This window comes from Aptenodytes patagonicus, chromosome 3, assembly GCF_965638725.1.
Source record: "Aptenodytes patagonicus chromosome 3, bAptPat1.pri.cur, whole genome shotgun sequence".
In the NCBI taxonomy this organism is placed as follows: Eukaryota; Metazoa; Chordata; class Aves; order Sphenisciformes; family Spheniscidae; genus Aptenodytes; species Aptenodytes patagonicus.
In genome coordinates, this window is record NC_134951.1 from 60,890,906 (window position 1) to 60,914,906 (window position 24,001).

General features: G+C 36.8%; 1 protein-coding gene across 15 annotated transcripts in view; it reads right to left on the reverse strand.

The window, feature by feature from the left end:
• Window positions 1-23,571, reverse strand: part of TRDN (triadin) — a 239,830-nt gene extending 216,259 nt beyond the window's left edge. For 5 of the 15 annotated variants that reach the window (XM_076333522.1, XM_076333521.1, XM_076333510.1 and 2 more), the window contains exon 1: window positions 22,705-22,781. In XM_076333522.1, coding sequence (XP_076189637.1) covers window positions 22,705-22,747 — 43 coding nt within the window. In that variant the 5' untranslated portion in view covers window positions 22,748-22,781. Of the gene's footprint in view, window positions 1-13,168; window positions 13,236-21,450; window positions 21,512-22,704; window positions 22,784-23,057 lie in introns of those variants that run through there. The other 10 variants (XM_076333512.1, XM_076333516.1, XM_076333518.1 and 7 more) reach the window with 7 other exon arrangements.
• Between the last annotated feature and the right edge of the window lie 430 nt (window positions 23,572-24,001).

The window sequence follows — 24,001 nt, forward strand, 5'->3', positions numbered from 1 at the left end:
CTCCATAACTCTATGAACAGAAAATTCATTATTTCCGATGATGTACAGCCAGATTACAATAGGGGCTGGGCAACTGCATGAAAGGAAAAGGGACATTTGAATACAAAGACATAATCTCTGGCTCAGGAATTTCCTTTACTTCATATCCCTAAATGCTGAGCAAGTATTCTGGCAGGGCAGGGGTTAAGCATTTACGCCTGAACTTATACTTTTTCCTCAGCCAGTGGCTGCTAATGAAGACAAGATAATGCACCAGTTGGACCTGACATGTTGGCTGTTCTCATGTTCTTGCTGACCTTATTTTCATCAAATAATACCAAATAAATATCAAAGTCAAAGAAAAATCCATTTTAACAATATTTTATTCCTGTTATTGCTTCTTCATTGCTCTTTATTTGCAATGCTACTTGTATGGAAACAGGATCTTTTCACTTTAAGAATCTGCTGCTTATACCCTACTTATAGTTGTAATTCTTCCATTGTGATATTACAACCATTTCCATGTCAATCTATTGTGAGGATTATGATGATTCTAAATGGGAGGGAGCAGCAAGAAAAAATGAACTTTTAAGAAACAAATCTACTATTTTTATGCAAATGCCCTTTATAATAAAAAGGAGAAATATAAAATGTATGGGAGGATTTTTTTTCCACATGGAACAATTTTTCAAAACCTGCTGTGAAGTGCTAGTGACTCTAAAGAAAAGAAATATGAAAAACTCAGGAACTAAGCTCCAATGTTTTAAAATAAGTTTCTTACTACATTTTGCTCTTTCTTATATAGTGCATCATATACCTAGTATAAATCACTTTTTGAAATAATTAATCAGCTGAAGCACAGCAGCTTTTCATCACACTCCAAGAATACCAAATCAAAATACTTCCACACCCCACACTTTCCATCTAGCTACAATTATTTGAATGCATGTATCTGATTTTTTTTTTTTCCTGAGGACAGCTACAAAAATTACTTTAAAGATACTTTTGTGTATGTAAAAGATTGGTTGTATCTCATGTAACAAGTTGGCATACGTGGTTAACTCCTTGCCATGCAGATTCAAATGATGGATTTGGACAATTGTTGTACACAAGGAGTCAGAATCCCCTGAGGGTAACCTGGTCTTCACCCCCATGGGAGCCCTCCGGATCAAGGGGAGCAATACAAGTAGTAGCACTTAAGGATGGTTGTCTAGAAAAGCTCAGAGCGTGGAATGAGATAGTAGGGTAGGAAGTCTTCTACAGTCGGGAAATTCAATTTGCTCTAGCAACAAGTGTAACCAAGAAAAAAGATCTTCAGAAGATTTTGAAAAATTAATAAAGATATATAACCGAGAAAAGGTCTCTTTGCTCCAGACAGATTTCCCCTGTGGAGAAGAGTGGGAACAAAAATCTTACCAAACACTTCCCCCCCAAAAAAAATAAGCCTTGATGCTTGTGAACCTAATAGGCAACATCTGCATTTTAGGGAATGCATCATTGGATCCTGTTGAAGAAATACTACTACTAGCTATTACTTGTTCTGGAATAGGCCAAGGTGTGAACTGTAGTATTAGATAAATAACATATCAAGAAGAGGAATTCTACCTATTTGTACAGATGTCTTGAAGCAATCTGAGAACTTAAGGGAGGGGAAGTGGAAACCAGTTTCCATCAGACCCCAATTACACTGTGTTTTAAAATATGATCAGCAGTAAAATAAGTTAACTCCCTCTCAGCTGACATGCTTCTAACCTTTGACTTCAGCGAGCCCAGTTAGGTCAGCAAATGTCTGCAGGACTTAGGAGCCCACATCCCATTGAAAATTCATACGAGATGAGTCCTAAATCACTTGGAAAGTTGAACTTCAGTAATTTGGAGCCGAATTTCCATCTTTCCTTACATGTTTGAATTTCATAGTCTAGTAGAGCATTGGTTGCTACTTCAAATTAGGCGGAGGAAAATTTGTCTCAAATACCTTTGCAAGGAAGTGTAAAAAATGCCTTCACTTCATTCCAAAATTGCTTAAAAAGAACATTATGCCAATATGACCTTTAACCTTCTGTCTCCGTGTGGTTGTTTCTTGTGTGTGTATGTATTTCAAAGAGCTTTTACATTATTCTGATTATTCAAGTACAACAGACACAGAAGGGATTAGTGGTTAGTTAGTAGTTAAAAGTTCTTCTGTGTTGTTGAGCCTGCTGAAATAGTCTTATATGACTGATTGTATTGTGAGACTCTCTGCAGTAATTCATACCTGAAACGACTTTAGAAAGAAAAGTAAGGGAAGCCCTAAGGACCGGGTTTAAAAGATAGCAAGTTTTATTGGGAAATTTTATAGATCATATTACTTACAGCTATATCACTTTGTGTAGTAATTTCTTGAGAACTTAGCAGACCACAGGGGTTAACAATAATCAACACAGAATAAATTACTTCTATAAAATCAAGACGGCAGGAAGTACAGTTGATAAGAACAAGAAAAGTGCCAATTACTGCACTTTAAAACAGCAACCAAGCATGGCAAAGGGATATTGAGCTGCTCCCTTCCCAAAAGGCAGTAGACTTCACCTTTTCATGATCTAGAATTTGGACATTTAAATTTTTCTCTTTGAAACAGCTCTTCAGTTTGATATGTTTTTTATATTTTCTTTTAGAAATGCTGAGATTTGTTCAAAAATCAAATGTTTAATTTCCAGCTTCTCAGGATGCAGATGAGATAAGAGTGTAACTGAATTCTGAACACACAATCCTAAACTATCAGCACCCTGAAAAATCCATTATTTGTTCAGTTCCACACTTGAATTTTTTTATTGATCTGTAGTAATACCTTCCTTTCTCTGGAAACAAATTGGTACTCTAAAACAGTAAAAAGTTTTACCTTCATGCTCATCTTAGAAATCTGACATTTCAGAAAGAGATGCCAAAGGGATATTTAGACGTACTTGTGAGTTGATATAAGCTGAGAGGTACATCTTATCTTTTAAAATGTCAAAATGAAGGTTGGAGGAAAATGGTTGCCATTTATCTTTAAATAGCATGAAACCTTCTGCAGCAAGAGCACTGTATGCATTCCCTTTGTTATTTGTTTTTGGAAACTCAACTCTTCACATCCCTGAAACTTTCAGAAGGGATTAGAGAAAAACACTGACTTTTTTTGTTATGGAAAAAAGAAAAAAAATCTGTTCCCATCGGTAAAATAATGAGTCATAATAAATATTGAAAGTCACTAAGATGGTTACAAATACCTCTGTCTTCTCTCTGGGCAAGTGTACCAGTATAAAGAAACTCTGTAAAGAAAATTCCAGATCTGTGCTTCCTCTGGTGGAACTACTGTTATCTCTCAAATAATTGTGTCTAGGAATGATTAATACGATGACTTGCTTGATTTCTTCTATTCCAAGCTAACGTGACACTGGAGGTAGGACAAACTTTGTATGTCTTAACAGACTGATATCTACTGCCTCTGAAAATGAAAGCAGTTCTAGCAATAATTCAATATACTCTCCCCAACTTATAGTGCAAGAGTGTCTCATATCACAAGTCTGCCAAGTCTTCCATATGGAGCTATCCAGTCATTAGAGCACGCAAATATGGAGATCACCACATGGATGCAGTCTGAATATATATGTATATATGCATAAGTCATATTGAAAAGACCTGGTCCCAGCTGTCTTACCAGAGGCAGAAGAAAAAGGCATTTTTAGCCAACAAGAATACAGACATTTCTATACTAAGTTATGCAGTAAACAAAAATGTATTGGAAAAGACCTTGCTAAAAAGTGGAAAGACAAAATTCCTCATCTGACAAGAGGGGAAAACTAAAATAAGTGCTCATGGCAAGACAGTCATCTATGTCACTGATATATCTCATCTGTAAATGACAATTTACTATGAAACTGTATTACAAGTCGTGCTGTCTGGGAGACAGAAAACTGAAAGAGGTCTACTGAAGAAAACTGTTATGTGGCTTGCAAAACAGTATAACCAATTTCATGAGAGAGAGTAGTTAGCTATAGCCCATAGTAAACAGGAACAGATGAACCAAGGTCCATCTTCTGTCAAGGAATTACTTTCTAATAAATATGAGAGTATTCCATCTGTATACTTACAGAACAGCTAAAGGCAAGGCCACTACATAGGCACCTAAAATACTAGGGAAACAAGGTTTTCTAAAGCTTCCTTTGAAACTTATGGGGCTATCAAAATATACCCCCAAAATGCTTTCTGATATACTATTTGTATTCAGTGTGTGTTCCCATAAGAAAAGAATTCTAGGAAGCAGTGGCAGTCATGATAGAAATGGCTCTTCTGAAGGTTTTGGTTTGTTTTTTATTTTCTTCTTTTTTGGTCTGAAAGAATCCTTTGGGAAATATCCCTTCAGTTTTAGGGCTTGAGAGGGCTCTTGAACTGACACCGAGGAATAGAATTCAGTGTTTAGGTAAAAGTTAATGGTGTGTTTTATCATTTTCTTTTTGCAGTACTGATTCCAAAAATGGTAATCTGAAGTTGAAGTTTAACCTTGATAGACTATATTAATATTATCATTCATCTCTGATCTTTATTTGGGAATAGGCCTGATGTCAATGGGCAGCTAAGACACATAGGATACGCTGTCACAGTGAGGACAGTTGATCTTTGTTTGAGGGTACATATTCACAATACATCTGTCATCTAAAACGTGTTCTGAGATTCTCAAGAGCTGGAAAATCTTTACACTATCTTACAAAGGTTTCTTTAACAGCAGCTAATGCCAGATACTCACGTCTTAGAAGAAAACTTTGTTTTGAATGAGTATTAAGTAATCTGGAGAAAATGGGATATATTTTTGAGACTATTGAGACCCATTCTAAGTAGCAAAATCTTTGAGCAAGTAGGAAAAAGTCACTGTGCCCTCCCTTACTCACAGTCATTCCTGAACCAGCTACCATGAATTAGCCATGTCTTAATCCATTTTATTCAGGATTATACCCTGGCCAAGTTTTGGAATGTTTGAAAAACTTGTCAATTCGAGTTTGATGAAAAAAGATCACTACGTAGTATTCCTGTACAGGTACAGAGTCTTAGATATCTTTTCTCCCTATGTAGATATTTTTATGGCACCTCATCTGCACACTGAAAAGAAGGAAAACCAAGAATTTTCAGGATTCCTTGAAGATTACCTGAGGAAAAAACAAAATCACTTCAGTAATTGTATCCTTCCTCCTGCCAGCCCAAATCAATCAACACCTGTCAGCAGCACAAGGTCGTGACCAGATTTTAGAAATTGTTCGCGATACCTGAATTTTACCCACAAGTAAATTAACAACAAATGAGACTATTAGTGAGTCTGTCTTGTACCCATACCTAAGCCCAGAGGACTTCATACATTACTAATTTTCACACTACCACATTCTGAAGAAATGAATCCAGAAGAGTTGCTCAAGAGCACAATAAATAGCCTACAGATTGGTTTAAGGACTCTTGCTTTTGTGAGCTGGAAATTAGGCTTACAAACCCTCCTCATCTAAGTTTATCTATTATAAGGGATTGGAGATTGACCTGCAATTTAAATCTTCCTATCACACCTCTTCAGATCAGTGCAGAGTAAATGAGATAAAATAATAAAGACCTCAACTGTCCAAACAGATATGAGATTCAGTCGTCTCTAGTTTATCCCAGTGATAAAAGCCAAGAAGTGGTTAGCTGGCTACATTATTTAGCTCCAGAAAAGGAGCCATTCTCTATAATAATTCCTAGAAATATCCCTCACTAGGCAGTGAGATATCCATGTGGCCTATAAAATGAAACCTAAACTTATGGGCAAGTCTGGATTAAAATATATGCACAAGTACAGTTCAAACCTCTCCACTATTACCTGTCTGAAGAAACTATGGAATCCAAATTCAGCTTTTAGGGGTCAGCTATGATCTTTTCTTGCAAAAACGAGTGCATGAAAAGCAACACTTTGATGTGTGCACTTAAAAAGGCTATTTGTTTTATTTCCAAACTACAAGTGAAGTTCCAATTTCTACATCAACTCTAACTTGAAATGTCATTTAAGTTGTATGATAGCCATGGAAATATGCATGGAAGATACCAAGAAGTGCAAGGTTATTAAAGTAAATATTTTTGTGTGTTTTATATTAGTGTTATTATATGGGCAGGATATTTTCTTTGCTTAGTTTTTTTTCTGGTGTATAATAATGGCATTATATAACCTTTGGATTTACAGAGAGAGAATCGGCAGTATTATCAACTGATGAATGTAGCTCAAGATTTTCCTGTTTCCTACAAAAGATGCTAACTTATTTTCCCACCTGGCAGAGTAAATCCAAATCCCAAAGAATGCCTTTTTCAAGTATATATACCACAACATTCTGTATTAGTGGTTTCCACATAAAGCAATAATGACATAATTTTAGAGCAACGTTTTTTTCACTAAGCACAAAATTGCCAATGCTAGTACAGAACATGTTCCTAATGTTGTGAAAATATCTATTTTTTCAGTATTAATTTGCTGAATCATAAAAGTAAAAATGGCTTTTTCCCTACCTCCTTGAAAATGTAAATATTTATCCATATAAAAGCTATAATACCTGAGGAGGATGTTTTTGGTATAAGATTCAGGCCTTAGAAAGGAAAGAAGAATTTTGATCCACGGTTTAATTGTTAAGTGACTCAGAGAAGTGACATCTTAATCTTGAAAATGATTCATATGAAAGATTTACTTGTAGGCTAACAGTGCTTTAAACTTATTCAGTGACAGATAAGATAAAAATATTCTCTGAATTCAAAGATATCTAAAACAGAAGATGATTTATTTTTAATGTCTATCCATATAGAGTATGTCTAAAATATCTCTTTATCCTACTTACATTAAGCTTCTAAGCATATAACCCAAAACAGGGAGAATGCATTAATGATAAGCCTGTGTGTTTTTAATATACATGAAATAAAAATAATCTCTGCTGAGAGACATATTTGTGAAATTATTTTAACAATGTAAGATTCCAAATTTTAGAAAGCAAATTCAAACTACACATGCTTGTGCAGAGCATAGAATGTTGCAAAATGACAATTAATTTTAATTCACTCTCATCGCATTTTTCTAATCAGCACTAGCATAGAAATGGAACAAAAGTGTTGAAACATCTCTGAGTTTCCCTTTCTGGGCACCTCTCTGCCCTATGCATGGATGGGGCATCCATTTACTTACATTTTTGGAATGTGAATCTTTCTGAAGTTCATAGCCTCTCTCAATTCCTGTGTCTGCATTAAAACACTAGACACTGAGACAAAACAGAGTTCCACCTTATTTGGTCATGGCAGACTAATTAACATCTACGTGGACTTCAGCAGAACAGTCCTCAAATCTCATTGATACATCTTAGGACAGAGGAAAACCTCTCCACTTTTTTAATGGCATAATCAGTCCAAAAAGCATTCATAATGGTCAAGTCTCATCTCACTGCAGTTTAAAAGATCTTATTCTGAGTTAAAAAAAGCCTCCATCTCGACGTGGCCCCTCCATGTTGTTATTGCTAACTGGAACAGAAAGTGAGCTACACCAGGGAAAAATTTTGACCTGGTTGGAATGATAGGTTCCTTACTTCCTCCCATGGATTCTAAATCAAATAATCTTTAGCATCTGCTGTAAACATGCACGAAGTCATCCCAAAACTATTCAGCTCTCATCCACAAGCTGTAACACCTCCCCATGTTCTCTGTAATATCAGATCCATATAGTAGGAGCTCCAGTATTCCTAGCCCACAGTAACAGCAGGTGCTACAAAGTTTCCACCCAGCTTGAGTGCCTTGCATGCACATCAGACACTTGCAGGACCTCTATAATATTCCTGGCATCTCGTCCCAACCTTAGTTCTTTTGTGCTTCACTCCCTGACTCTCATGGTGATAGGAAAAGAGAAGAACAAAGTTGCATACCTATGCCTGAAGTTCAACCATGATGCCTGAAAAGGATATTTATGCATATTTGTCCTGATTTCATCCCTCTCTCTTTCATCCAACAGAAAAAAACTTTTGTTCCATGTCAATGAAATAGAGACAGCAGCTGAAAGGACACTTTTCAGCCTGGTATTGCTTTCCAAACCGCCTGTGCTGTATTCACAAATCTTTTAGTGATGCTCAAACATGTCCATATAAACACAATGTTCTCCTATTTACTACACCTTCACATAGTCTCAGGTCATATTCAAAATGTGCAATTCTGTTCTGGGTATTTTTATAGATCTTCAAATCTGGATTTATTTGCCCCTAGACTTCTAACATTTACCTTCCTTCCAGCTCACACTCTGATGTAAGGCCGTACTATTTTCATTCAAAAGAAAGGAAGTGATGGAGCAGTTAAGTGAAGAGCGAAGGCCATACTGGAATTCTGGCAGGAGGCAGAGCTGAACCCGGGTCTCCTGTTTTTACTTCTGGCTCATTGCTCCTCTACACTGTGTAATGTTTAAACTAGATATATCACAGGCTTCCTCTGAGCGTAGTTGTTCGTCGTCTTTGCCCATCTTTTCAAGCCATTTATACACATTCAGCATGTGTATAAAGTTTCTTGAAATCTTTCCATCTTGGATTTTAAGAATACCAAAGCTACGGCTATTTTCTCATTTCAGGAAACTTTCAAGCAATTCTCTGAAGTTTCTGTAATATTAATACAGCAGTCTCAACTCATAACTTTGTCAGTATAATGAAAAGAGATAGAGATGTCCTCTGCAGATGTAGAAGTTGATAGTCCTTTCTAAATTTTTAAGAAAGCTTTCGAGAGCTACTTATTTATTCTGTATACATCTTTGCAAGATTTTGCTGGCTGTTATATTCTGGTCAAAGGCCTATTCATCATCTAACCTCTCTTTATTAATTTCCTTTTCTATTATATCAATAGAGTGCAGCTTCAGCTGTAATTAGATAAGTGCTAATAAATAAAAAATGCATACTTTCATATTTATTGAAGATGAACATTTACATTACAGTTGATATTTCAGCCTTACAGCTTACATTGACTATATTCTTATGGTCACATAACTGATAATCTTTCACTCACTAACACAATTCATCCCCAAAAGAGTACAATACATTCAGAATGCTATTAAAGTATTATGGTGGAAGACAAGAAGAAACACAAAGTGTATCTAAAATAATTGAATGACTAATAATGAAAAACATTCACAATATGAAATAGAAGTAGTCCATAAGACATTGTACTACACTTGCTATAACTGGCACAAGCCATGAAAATGGTATTTGTACAAGAGATCCAAGGAAAATTAGTAGTCCATGTGTTGGGAAGTTCACATTATTCGTATCTATGCCCAAAAAAGTGTTCATGAAATGCTGGTTATAAAATCAATGAAGAAGAAAATAATTTATGATTTTCTTATCTTCCCACTTCATTGCCTTAGCATCTAAGCAACTTGGAAACACAAAACAAATGTTTCTGCAACCAAAAGTAAATCAGCAATTTACTAACTGATAATAAAGGACTAAAAATATATGCTCTTTCACATAGAACATGGGCTCTTCTTTTTCAGCTGATGAGACACTCCTGTACTTCTAGTTCTACTCAAAACCATTGAAAATATTCTCTACAATCACTGTGAGAACAAAAGGTAATATTTCTACATTTAATATAGCAGAAAAGTTTGATTCTTCCAATTAAAAGAATGAAAGGCATAAAAGAAGAGGAAAGATTGAAAGCAAACATAGATATGAAGTCCTGACAGCAGCTGAAAACAAGAGAATCTTTTCCAAAACCAAATTCAGAGATTTAGCAAACAAAAATGTAGGCAACTTTCATTAAAGACCTAAGTAAGTGCATGTACTTTTTGAAGACTTAGAATTATTCTGTTAGACAAAGTGAAATAATTCTCAACAAAAACTTATAGATAACAAGGATTGTGTTAGTAGTAATAACAACAATAGTGATTTCAAAGGTATTGACTTGACTTATTCAATGAGTCCACAAATGTAAAAGAGTTCATAGTAAATGTAAAAAGTGGAATAATAATAGGACTGAGATAGAGAAAAAAGTGAAATGATATCTTCAAGAATATGAGTGTAGAGAATGTATCCTGTAAAAGCATGAATGTGTTAGCTGAGTTTTCATTCACAGTAACTTGAACCAGCGAATCTGTGGGAAGGTTGTTTTCACTTGTATATTCCTTAGGGACAGCTGACAAAAGTTGTTTTAGTGAGGAAACTATTGAGACAATTATTATGATAAAATACACTTTCAAAACTACACTGAAGTTTCTGAAGTTTACAATATGATTCTGCAAAATCACAGACTTTAAGACAGGATGCAGTTCTTCATGAATTGCACTAAGCCTGAAGATTTTAACACCTCCATTTCTCTGTTTGCAGAATACACAGAATATTCTATTTTGAAGTGCATTAATGTTGTATCTCATGTTGAATTTATATTTACTTAAATAAAGCACATTCTAAAAGAGAATGTACATACCTTTGGTATTGCTTACATTCAAAGATGAGAACTGAGAGGAGAAAGAGGAACACAATGTAGAACCAGGACTTCACAGGCTTTTGTAAACACTCAATTTTTTTAGCACGCATTGCACATTTTCGTTGGTTTTGATACCTATTCTTGGGCAAAAAAAAGAAAAATATCTGGTTTGTTGGTTGGTTGTTTTTCTTTTCAGTTTAGAGATTGATCTCCATATTACTTAGTGAACTATAGGATGTTCACCGGGTATCTGAGAAAATGAGTAGTGCAGGGTGGGAAGAAGATCTAAGGAATTTTCTAGGGACTTACTAATACAAGCTTTATTTCACCATTCCTTTCTAATTCTTAACACAAGGACCTAATATTAATCATAACCATTTGTTATGTCCTGTGTGCCTACATGACCAGGAGTTCAGACTTCCGCAAAATTTTTTGCTGACATCCTATAGGGCAAGAGGAAAGGTCTCCCTTCCTGCTTATTCACATAAACAGAAAAACTGGGAGAAGTGGAATTGGCTGAAAATGAGATTGCTGGGCTAGAAAACAGACATATAATAGCATTATAAGGTGGGTTTTATTGCTAGCTAAATAATTTCACCTGGAAAACAGCTGCCTCCTCCAGTGGGATATGGTTGGCACTGGAATTACTCCAATGCAACTGATGTACATCTATTTTCAAAAGAAGATGCAATCCATATCTGTCTACTTGGGCATTTTCAGGGAAAGAAGGAACATCTGGAAGTTAAAACTGTGTTCACATTTGAGAAATGCCAAGAAAATGTAAACAGCTTAATGAAAGAATAAAGGGGAAAGTGGATGAGTCTGCAGATACAGGGAATCAATGGTTACAACTTGATGATGTTTGCTATTAAATATGTTGCATTCAACATCTCTTAGAGCAGCTCAGGGCCACAGAGAGAAGAATGGACATGGGTTAGCTGAAATTTTACATAATGTTTGCAATATCTGAGGAAAGGTCACATTACGAAAGAAATCTTGGGCCGTAGGCCTGCAAAGATATTTGTCTAGTTTTAAGTTTAGGCACCTATATACCAGGGTCTGAAGCCTTATCCTTAAAACTCATTAAAGATGATCATTTATTTAAAGACCAGTTTCTGCTATGGTGAAAAATTCTTTCAGAACATGAAGATTTCTGAGACTTGGGAATAGATTCAAAATCACTGTAAGTACAAGAACCAGGAAGTACTATTGCTACCTGTCCTGCTTGGAGTAGCGGTGATTTGAGACAGCAGAGCTAAGAAACTAATAGGCAGGATGATTAGGGGGAGAACCAAAGGTGGGGAAAGGGAGGAATGAAGGTGGGTTGGAGAGGTGTGTGCCTATGGGGAGCACGGGCTCATCCACCCTCCTCCCTGCACTTGGGGATGTGAGACCACCACAGCCATCTAGCACTGGGAGGAGAGGCGTCCCACTGCAAATGGCTCTGGCAGGGGGCAGTGAGGAAGCTTGTAGGTCCTGAAGCCCTCCAGATTTGGCCATCTCCAGCAGACTGGAGAGTGGAATAACCTCTTTTCTTCTTGTTTGGGTTACTCATGTAGAAAAACCCAGTCAGCAATTAGAAAACATAATGCATGATTTATGTACCTAAATAGAGCTGGTAAGCACTAGAAATACTAGAAATACTCTCAAGAATTTCAGTGTTCACTTTTGGAGAGTTGTATAGTTTAATATTTACTTTACTAGAACATTAAAGCTTAAAAATATTACCAAGGGGTAATATTCTCTAAAATATTAAGGAAATCAAAGAATCTTTACAAGTTAAAATTATTGTAAGATTCTAGTGTAGAGACTGTTGCTTGCTACATGAAGTAAAGTGATTAGTCCAATGCAGTTCTGACCTCTACTCACTACCACAGTAAATAATAATAATAAAAAATAAAATAGATCCAATGCTACTTTATAGTTCTGGCAGCCTCTGCAGATGCGGTATCATTTCTGGTTTTCTACACTTTGCATGACACACTGAAGAGTGGATAGCCACCATGTTGTAAAACTAACTTAGTCATTTGTATCTCTTTTGTGAAACTGCCTTTAGCACTTCACAGTGTCAAATGAATTAGCCTACACTGGGCAACAAATGAAATATATTTTAAATATATATATTCATATATAAAAATATATAAATATGTAATATATAAAAATATAAATAGATTTTTTATACAAAATGTATTACATTATATAATATATAATTTTATATAAAATATATAATATATAGTTAATATATTTTAAAAGAAACTTCCTGCTAATTAGTTTTAAAGACAAAAAACTAGCCCTCATCATTGTTTTGCCTGTATAGTTGAAATTATCGTAATTCATTAACTCAGTCAGAATTGCACATTGCCCTCCCATCCCGATATACTAATATCTGCATACGCACATTTAATTCACATTTAATTTTAATTTTAAGTGTGTGCTGAAGCCTCATCAGTATTTGTAGCTAGCCTTGCAAAGCAAAATGGCTTTCCTAAAATTGCATTCTTACATATTTGTAGCTGTTTTCTCCATGATTTCCAAAGTTAGTAAGGTCCCTTCTTTCCAGAATAACAGCCACCTAGCGAAGTTTCCCTTGTGATCTTTCTTACATGAGCTCTGTATAAATCACTAAAAGAAAACAACAACAAATCACTGGAAACCTCTGGTTCAATAGCAACTTGCAGGCAAAATATAATAAATAATAAAGTTGTATTAGAAAATCTATGGATTTTCTCACTTGTGATGAATGCAGGGAATAGGCATGGAGGTATGTCTCTAGGCAGAGGGCCCTGATGCACTTGTTTCTGGAAGGGGAAGGAAGAGAGAGAGTAGGTTGGGAAAGAAGAGTTTTGGCTGTTACTGATCTGGAAATCCGTCACTTCATCTGCTTTCCTAACAGCAGAATTGAGCATTACAGTCTCCAGAGCATTTCAGGTGGCTTTTATGTAATCAATACAAAATTATAATGTCTAGAACCAAAGATGCATTTTAGGATAAATGTATCTCACAGGGATTAATTCTGCCAGGGCATCTGATAACAGGGCTACTCTTGCTGTGAAAAAAATGCTTGTATTTAGTTCTGAGTTGACATGCCTCTTACTAAAGTGGTAACTATTAAATATATTTACAGATTTAAAAGGGAAGGGAAGGGAAGGGAAGGGAAGGGAAGGGAAGGGAAGGGAAGGGAGGAGAGGAGAGGAGAGGAGAGGAGAGGAGAGGAGAGGAGAGGAGAGGAGAGGAGAGGAGAGGAGAGGAGAGGAGAGGAGAGGAGAGGAGAGGAGAGGAGAGGAGAGGAGAGGAGAGGAGAGGAGAGGAGAGGAGAGGAAAGGAAAGGAAAGGAAAGGAAAGGAAAGGAAAGGAAAGGAAAGGAAAGGAAAGGAAAGGAAAGGAAAGGAAAGGAAAGGAAAGGAAAGGAAAGGAAAGGAAAGGAAAGGAAAGGAAAGGAAAGGAAAGGAAAGGAAAGGAAAGGAAAGGAAAGGAAAGGAAAGGAAAGGAAAGGAAAGGAAAGGAAAGGAAAGGAAAGGAAAGGAAAGGAAAGGAAAGGAAAGGAAAAAGAAAAAGCTTTTTGAACCCTTCCTTTTTTGAAGTAGGATAAAACCTTGTATCCTCAGAATTCACTCTCTACTACCAAAATAACATCTTCATCGACTTTACAGGTTGTGACACAAATTAAGAGCAGAGTATGTAGTGGTTCTGCTCCAAGTGATAGGATGTAGTCAACCATCTAGTCATGTAGCTGTCTCAGACAGACAGAGGTCACATTCAACCTCTATCACAGATCTTTTGCTATAATTAATGTTATAATACTCCTGGTAAAAAACCAAAGCAAATCAAAACAACAGTACATATTTAGATGGTTGAGTCTAACTTTGGATATCTCCTTGTGAAATGCTCACATTTTTTAATCTTATCATGAATGGCGATGCAACAAAATCTCTAGGATGAAGAGGGTTTGAAGTTTTCCCTTAAAAAAAGAAAAGCAGTTGAAATTATACTAGATCTGTGTTACGATTACAGTTTAAATATTGGGGTTATAAAACTATGAAATGTATATAGCCTGAACTGTATCATATACATGTGATAATGCCTCTTTGGGATGTTAAGTTGTATATATGCTCATATGTATCATATATGCTCATGTACCAATTCAGTTGATTTCAGTAGGAGTTACATAGATAGACCTGAAGGCAAAATTAAGGTCCTACCTGTTATAGGAGGGAAAGGTCAAAGCAAAATGAGGATCTTAACATTTGAATAGATGTATTAAATTATGCCTCTAAAAACAGTAAAATACTTACCAGAAAACTATATTTATGGTAATTGTGTCAATTGTGAATAACCTCTTAGTGAAGATTGAAGCAAGATTTAGCCTTCCTGATGTGCATAGAGAACCACAACTTAAATCTACATAATGGAATATAGGAAAAAATTGAGTTCATTTACATACCAAAGAAGGCTACAAAGGCTTAGATTCATTGTGCCTTTGACAATTTGACTCCAGGCGAAGGTACAGAGATACTTTTGAAGTTGTGAGAACACGAGCATGTACAGGGAGTAGCAGGTCTTTATTCATTACATATTTGTAAAGGATTTTTTAAAACTATCTTTGAAGATAGAAAGAGGAGACTTCTCTAGTGAGAAAGTTTTTCTGTGCCTGGCATTTTATGTTTTTCTTTCTTATGGTAAACGCCTTCGCATGGCACCTAGCAGAACTTTTAGGCCAGAGACAAGTTCATACTGTGCTGTGGGACTGATTCTAAAAAAAGCTCAAATCAGCCACAGGACTTAAGTGAGGCTTATTCAGGATTTAAAGCCACAGTTTTTTCATTCTGATTTCTAAGGGCAAAACCCAGCACTGACCATGATTTTGAGCAACTGATTTGACTGAAATTCTAACATAGGTGAGTTTTAGCATGTAAGAGTTTGGGATGAAAAAAAAATAATCAGTATCTTCTACAGCTTTTCTGTTTAGCCTCCTCTACCTTATGTGACCTGTTTTGTTAGCTCAGCTCTTTTCCTCAAAATCTAATGAGTGTGAAGAATAATGTAGCTGCTTACTTTGTGCTTTACCATGTTCTTCTGATTATGTTTTGCATTTAGAGAAGGGACCAGAGTTACATCTCCTGCATATTACCTGCAGTATTATCTATCAGATCATAGAAGAGGGAGGAAAAGAGAAAGAGAAAAAGGAAAACTATTACAGAGCAAAAAAAGTATCAGAGGCTATGAAGAAAAGGACAGAATGTGGGACAGGACAAGAGTGTTGGCAGTGTCATCTGGTATCTCTGCTGCTACCTATTGGTGTCGCTATCTCTACCGTTAGTCAAATATTTGGTAGCCATGTACTTGCTTCATAATTCCTGAGATAGACTTACTTACATAAATCAACTGTGCTGTAGGCACATATTAGGAATAAAACTAGAAGCTAAATCTTGCTGGTCCCTTTTGACCACATGCTGCTTAAACACATTCCCACTCGGGGATCTAAAGTCTGAATGGTCATGTTCCAATGCACCAAAACAAGATTTATACAGGCACAGGGCTAAGACTAAAATACAAAAGAATCATAATTTCCCATGAAAATGTTTGACGCTGACAAAAGAACATGACAGTGGGATCATACGGATAAGAAGTAGAGCTAGCTGTCCGTATCTTTAAGTCTTTAGATGCAGTGATTTTACGGTTCAGATCTGCTTACCTACCTCATGTTCCCTGTTACCAGTCTGATCTGCCAATGTAAAGCAGTGAGGATATTAAGCCTGTACTTCTCTGTAAAGTTCTCTTTGACCATACCTTTGATTTGGTTTTAAATTAGTGTGAAAGCACTGTAGAAAAAAAAGTTGTTGCTGTTTTACACCTATCTGTACATCTGCAACTACTGAAGACATTTCAATACTGATCTTTAATAATTCTCCTTCAAATGATGCTGCAATGGGAGAAGGCAGGGAATATAACTGCTGATGCTTTTTGAATCAGAAAATGACATTTTCTTTAGATGCTTTTAAAAATTAAATATGAAATTAAGAAAACCTGTGCTAAGGACTACACTTTTACACTACTATCTATTGAAATCACTTCTCTTTAAACAAAGAGCTATGATCAAGCTATTACAATTGTGAAGAAAGTTAAAGAAATCACTGAGGTGTTGGAAATCACTGGCTAAGCAGATGGAGTCAAATTAAGCTAGCCTTTTTTTGAGAGTATAACCCGTTTGCAAATGCAAATAATATGTTCTTAATTTCAATTTATTTTACTATTTGAACTAAATTATCTTATTCTATGTAAAGAAGTAATTAGGATTTTTTAAAAAAAAAGATAGAAAATACGTATTCTTTCTCTAACCTTTGAATAAACATTACATGAAATAAAATGAGCTCTATCAGAATATTCTTGTAGGATGCAGTGGCCAGAAACTCAATTACAAATAGTATTATATTTGTTTAATAAATCACTTAGCTTATCAAAACAGATTTTATTTAAAATTCACTTTTCCTATATATCCAGTACATTTACAGTACACAAATAAACAATTTTAAAATGCTGGGTTTGTACCATTTTAATTGAATTCCAATTTCCATCCTAATGGAGCTTGACAGAGATCACAATCACAAGTAAAAATGAAAACATTATCTAGTAAAAAAGAAATGCACCATTTACCATTCTCTGTCATAACAAACCACCATGTAAAGACTAAGAATCTGGATAAATGGCTCCTGAACTATAGAATTAATAGACAGACATTTAGGTTATCTTTCTCTCTAAGAGTAAAAGGCACACATTTAGTGAGAAAGGCTGTATTCAGTCACCGTATTAGTAATTAACCAGCAGGAATCAGCGTCTCTCTCTTCCATTCTTTTGGGAAAAAGAATGATAGACGACACATGGAAAAAAGATTAAAATTGTTGTTTTGAAATCCAGGTTTCTTGTTTGCTGATTTAAATCACGATTAAAATTGGTGATTTAAAAGGTTTTTCAATCATTTTGATTTAAAGCAATCCACCTTCTGCTACTTTAAATGTGGTTTAAGCTGGTAAAATGAGCACTGTCCACTAGTTCAATCTGCTTGAACAGAGCAGAAACCAGGGAATATCAGCATCAGAAAGAAAAGGAAAGCTTCTCCATTTCTGTAAGCAGCTGACCTGCCTCAAAGAGGGCAACTCTGGTTTCTCTATCCTCAGTGTGTCCTGCACTGAAGACAGACCTGCATTATGAAATGTGTTTTAAATGAAACCAGTTTCTGCTTTCCAGAGCAGAGCAGTAAAAGCAGCATGAATCCAGCTCTTACTCAGTGTTTACATTGTAGGCAATGCGTAAAAGTACTCAAAATATTTATAGACTAGATTTTTTCCAAGGAGTAAGCACCTGAAGGTGTAGACTGGGACTTCTAAGCATCTAAGTAGTTGCACAGACTTAATTTTGAAATCAGTGGGAACTGATCACCCTAATATCTTGAAAATGCTACTAGGCTCTTAAACATATCTCTCATTATATAAGTAACCTTAAAATATGTTCCAAATACTTATGAGCACAGCGTTCTTTTAAAAAAAGTGAATAAATGATCAGACCTACAGTCCAGCTGTTTGCACACGAGTAAACACGAGTTAACTGCACACACGCACTTTTAGCCTGTCATGGACCAGCAACAAAATGCATTAGCTTAAACCTCTGGTTTATAGGTTTTAAGGTTTCCTGCTGTCCATAGCTAGCTGTCTTTCTAAAGGGCTACCTAAGGTAACAATATGTTAAGGTTTCTCTGTACCAACTGCACATACATAGATACCATACCAGTTGTGAGTAACATTGCCCACAAATTCTTAAACCTAAAACTTGAGGTAACAAATTTGGCCTGACGCTTGCTTGCCTCAATAGACTACGAGAAAGCACCCAGGCTGCAGCCAAACTAACCAGCTCTGTTGTCCAGGCCCACAGGCACAGGGGAATCCAAGTTTTAAGCAATTTCAGTGAGAATTTGGAGCTTCTGTTCCCCCCAAAGACTTACTTTTTTACAGGCAGTCCTGGGTTTTCTGAATTTTGTCTCTCCGGGTAATTAGACTGTTGATTTTACCCAGTACTTCTGAACAAGAGCAGACGGATTCCTTCAAAAAACCATTGCCAAAATTATTCTATTTTCCCTACCCTCCTGCAAAAGGTATACTGTCTGCTTCCTCATCAACACTGAAAGCCAGAAAAAGAAGACATCTTTTCATTTTGCAAATCCGCTTGTTGCAAAAAAATTCTATAGAAACCTCCTAACTCAATCCTTAAACAGCAGTCTAACTGAAGGCTAGGAAACACCTCACATGCCTTTAGCCATCAAAATGAATCATCTAATCTAATTTATTCATCTAGGCCCCTTTTGCAGTCGGCACAACTAGCACCTCTAGCAGCAACTCATGAATTACCATGAGAAGTAGCTGTCTCCCTCTTGGCTGTAGTGTGACTTCGCTAAACTTTTTGCCAACTGGAGACTGCTGTTAGCTTCTGGCCGTCACACTTGTGAAGTCGTTATGGTTTTACCCTCCGGCTCTTGTGTGTTATTTCTCATACATTATCAGTTTCACGTATATTAATCTTCAAGCATTCAGATCTTGTTAAATCTGCCTTTTGAAATGGTTTACATCTTAAAACTTTTCATAGTTATCAAATAGTCTGAGAAAAGGACTGAAATCCAGAAGCTAATTTTGATTTTGTCACTGACAAGCTGCGTGTGGCCTCGGGGCCAGCCTGTCTCCTTGCAGCCTGCTCCGAGACAGAGGAAATGTGTAGTTGTACAGCTCTCAGTAGCAAAATAAGGACCAAATTGTGACTCATTGTCACATTTTTGTTTGACTCCTGCTTCTTTCTTGCTCCACTGGGGAAATAAGTTATGGCAGACAAACAGCTGGCATAGAAACCTTGTCTTTCTCCTCTCCTCACCTCCCTAGATTAGATCAGTGCACAGTCTCCAGTGCATTGCAGCAGGCAGAGCTGAGTGTTCATTCTTCCCTGCGTGGGAGGATAAAGTGCCAGGGGACAGCCATCAACCTTGCACTGTGACCTGCAGTAGATTGGACTAGAAAGGAGCAACTATAGGGCTGCTGCTGGAGCTATTGTGCACATACAGATTAAGCTGTACATTGGTAGGAGCCATTTCTCAGAGGTGCCAGGCTCTTCGTATTCATATTTCAGCGGTGGCAGCTCTAACTACATCTGCCATTGAGTGCAGTCCAATCCCCGTGTTCATAAACACAGCAGAGAAGCATAGTTAGATACCCGTGGCTTTCTAGGCAAACTCTTAAGCGGATCACAGTGAAGTCCCTGGCCATTACAGAATACTCAGTAACAGCTGAAATGTAATAATAATAATAATAATAATAATAATAATAATAATAATAATAATAATAATAATATCCTGAGACTGTTACAAAGACAGAGTACTTAGTATCTGTTAGTATCTATTAGAAATTTTTTTATACAGTTTTAAGGACTTCCAGACTTTAATAGTACATTTCTGTGGTTGCTATTACATGTAATATGAGGATGCTGAAGATAATCCCTTGGAATCTTCTCCTAAATATTTGCCAGCAGGAGACCTAGGTCCTGCCAGCTTTCTAAGGACATTTATAAATTGCTGTCTTCAGAGATCTCCTTTTGTCTTTCACCAGGTACACTTCACCAGTATTTCCACAACTAACAATTTGTATCTGTGGAAATGAATAGTAGTGCGTGTGGCTTGCAAGACAGGTAGAGAGGCCAGGGTCATTGCTTGGTGGCTACGTTTTTAAGCTGCTTAGTCTCATTGTCATTACCTTGATGTTGACCTGAAAGAGCACCCCATTGGCCCGGTGCATCTGTCTCTGGATAGATCATGGTATTGACATGGGTTGTCAGAAAAAGATACCGTGAGATGTGCACCACCAGTTATCGCTCTGCCAGGGCTGGACCATCTCTCTAAACCAGCAGCCACACTGGCCATGGCAGTGTTGAAGCCTGCATCACGTTGTGACGTGCTCTCTGACGTGTCAGCATGGTATCCCAAAAGGCAAGGAGCCCGACAGCCTAGCTAATGTGTGGCTGGCAGTGTAAAATAGAGTTAAGAATACCTACCACAAGGAGCAAGTACTTTAATCCTAATAAAGTCACAAAGGCCCCAGCAAATCATGGGCTGGGATGTAATATGAAACAAAATAAAATCATAGAATCATAGAATCATAGAATCATAGAATAGTTGGAGTTGGAAGGGACCTCTAAAGGTCATCTAGTCCAACCTCCCTGCCGTGGGCAGGGACGTCTTCAACTAGATCAGGTTGCTCAGAGCCCCGTCCAACCTGACCTGGAATGTTTCCAGGAATGGGGCAGCCACCACCTCTCTGGGCAACCCCTGCCAGTGCTTCACCACCCTCAGCTTAAAAAATTTCTTCCTTATATCTAGTCTCAATCTACCCCCCTTTAGTTTAAAGCCATTCCCCCTTGTCCTGTCGTAACAGGCCCTGCTCAAAAGTCTGCCGCCATCTTTTTTATAAGCCCCCTTTAAGTCCTGAGAGGCTGCAATAAGGTCTCCCCGAAGCCTTCTCTTCTCTAGGCTGAACAACCCCAACTCTCTCAGCCTTTCTTCATAGGAGAGGTGTCCCATCCCCCTGATCATTTTCGTGGCCCTCCTCTGGACCCGCTCCAACAGGTCCGTGTCTTTCTTATGCTGAGGGCTCCAGAGCTGGAGGAATCAAAAAGGAATTGTGTGAAACAAGAGGTATTTTAATTGTTTTTTATTTGTCCAAACTGTATGTTGCTGAAGTTTAGAGCTTGTGAGTACCAGCAGTGGCCCCAGAGGAATATAAACTGCAGTGAAACATTAGCCCCAGGTTGAATTCTTAGTTTTCTGCCATAAGTAAAATTTCCATCTCGTGGACCGAGAGTTTAAAAATCAGCCAATCAACATAAGTCCATTCCAAATATAAGAAAATATAACTAATATAACAAAACTACACTAAACAAAACAAAACAAAACTAAACTAAACTAAACTAATTATATGGCTTATTTACCTGTCATGCTGAAGGTCAGGTTACTGTGGAGCTGATGACCCTTATCACCTGAAGTCTATTGCTTTGCACAGAAAAAACACAGAAGAAAGACACACAATATTACAGCTAAGGAACACCTGTAAAAACACTATAAAAGCACTATAAAAACATTTTCAGACTCTTTGTTTTATTTTTATTTTATTTTAGGGTCTTTTATTTTCTTTCTTTATTAAGCTAAATGACTGAAAAGTCACTTCCAGACTGATGGAAAAGTCTTCTATTTTTGCTATTAATTTTTGACTATAAATCTTGCTAATTTTTTTTTTTCTTGGAGAACCTTGCAAGAGGTACTTCCATATTGCTCCTCTGACACTGATGGTATTAACGCACACATTTTGGAAGAAAAATATAATTTCACAGATTTCCCTGAGAGCAGCTACAAAATAACCAATGTTTCCAATAAACCTGGTTAAGAATATCGAAATAAACTAGTGCTAGCATTTGGGTTAGGGCTGTCAGGCTGAGCCACCTGTTTTGGCAGTATTTGCTGCCAGAAGCAAATTATAGATCCGTCCAACTGCTGATTAAAAAATCATACGCACATCGTCTCCTTGCTGTGGCTAACCAGAAGACAATCTCTAATAGCACTTAATGCAGTTCCCCTTAAAAATATTAACAATGAAAAATGGAAGATGAAAAGTACAACTTTCATACACTGAAATGCCACATAACCTCACAATTAGAATAAAAATAACTTTCAGAAGACTGTTTAAAAGCTTTTTTTTTTTTTGTAGTGTTATTATTAAATTCGGATAAACAGTGGAGTAATCCACACTGGGAAAAAAAGGTTGGAATGAAATTCAACTAAAATATTCAGTATTAAATTTAAAGAAGGTTGCATTTTAAATATATCCCCTGTCTGCCGCAGTTGATAAAATATTGTTATGTATGTAAAATGTTATTTAAATATGAATGGTCAGGAAATATTAAAGTACATGAAATATTCATATTTTAGAATATGTATTTACTGGTTAATACAATTGCCTTTCATTCTTGCAGGCCTAGCTCTGGCATACTTATTTCAGCACAACTTTCACTGACTCCTTTAGAAGTCTACCTGAATAAAGGATTGCAGAGTTGATAGCTTTTACCCTTCAGTAACTTCATGTACAGTTCACAAATACTCTGTGCTCCTTATGGAAAAATCAGGGCCACCAAACTAAGCTATTCTGTCTCTGGCAAATCTCCGATTATAAGGGACTACCAAAGCCATACCTGAGCAAAGGCTTGAGAGCGGAACCACCTGACATTCAGACATTCCCCTTCTTGTATCACTCTAATGGAGCTGCCTAAGCAGTGTTGTTCTGCAAATGAGACTAACGCTATTTTTAGAGGTGTACAGAGCTCTAGCTTCAGTAACTGGTAGAAACTCAGGCTACAGGAGTGAAAAAGAAAAACAAAAAAACAGGAAAGAAAAGTAGAAAGCAATCCAACAAACAAAATGAAATGATCCTGGAGTGAAAGCGTTATTTGCTAAGAGCAACAAATCATATTGACACACTAGCTCAATTACACTGTCAAAGTACATATCATTTTTGGTTAATTATATTTGAAAATATTTACCATACCTTCTGCTGTAATCTCGGCCATGATGATGATGGTAAGAGATACTCTGTTAAAAAGGTCAAGATCTACTGTGGCAGCTTAGATAATACTTCTGGGTTGCTGGCTCTTGCAGGAGCTGCAGAATGAGGAGGAGGGAGGTCCCCTGCTTTTTCTAATTCTGTTCCTTCTTCTTTTGCGCCCCTCTGAACTTTCTGTTTCCTCTGCAGACTCCTGCCCTCCCAGAGCAACCTAAGGCCTTCCAGAGGCAAACACTTAAAGCTCAGTCTAAAGTATCAGCTTCTAACAAAAATAGCCATGCCTCACAGTGAATCTTCAGCATGTTTTTCCTAATATCCTAAGTACTGTGCACACTACGAATAAAAAGTAAAAAGGTCCAGCTCTAAACAGGACAGGAACGCATGGAAAGGCAGCAAAAAGCAAAAGAACTGGGAAAGAACTGTTTAACGCTCCTACAGCCTCACTAGCATAATTGCTGTTCTTTGGGGGGTATGTCAGGAAACGTGAAATATAGAGTTCAAAGTAACCTTATCCATCCCAGCTCAACTTTATTCTTAGCACACTCAGTGCTTAGCACATTCTTCCTGGCCTTATTTGGTTTGGGGAGGGTCCTATGAAGCTTACCGCTGACTAAGGGGGAGGGTAAATTTAGGTGATTTTCTCCACTTTGATTCTTAGTCGCAGTTCAGAGCCGATTAAGACACCACTTTAAACCTATGAATTTGGTAACTTCTTCAGTTTGGATTTTTTTGGTACTCTTCTGATTTGCTGCAATTTTCACACATACCTGTGAAGTTCATCTAAGTATTACAGAACACTGTTAAAAATGTAAATAGTAATAGTTTATATAGTCTAAATGCATGAAGGTAATATGCAAAAATATTAAGCGGATCAGATTTTTTCTAGGTCTGATTCATGGAAACAATTAAACAGCTCAAAAAATCTGTGA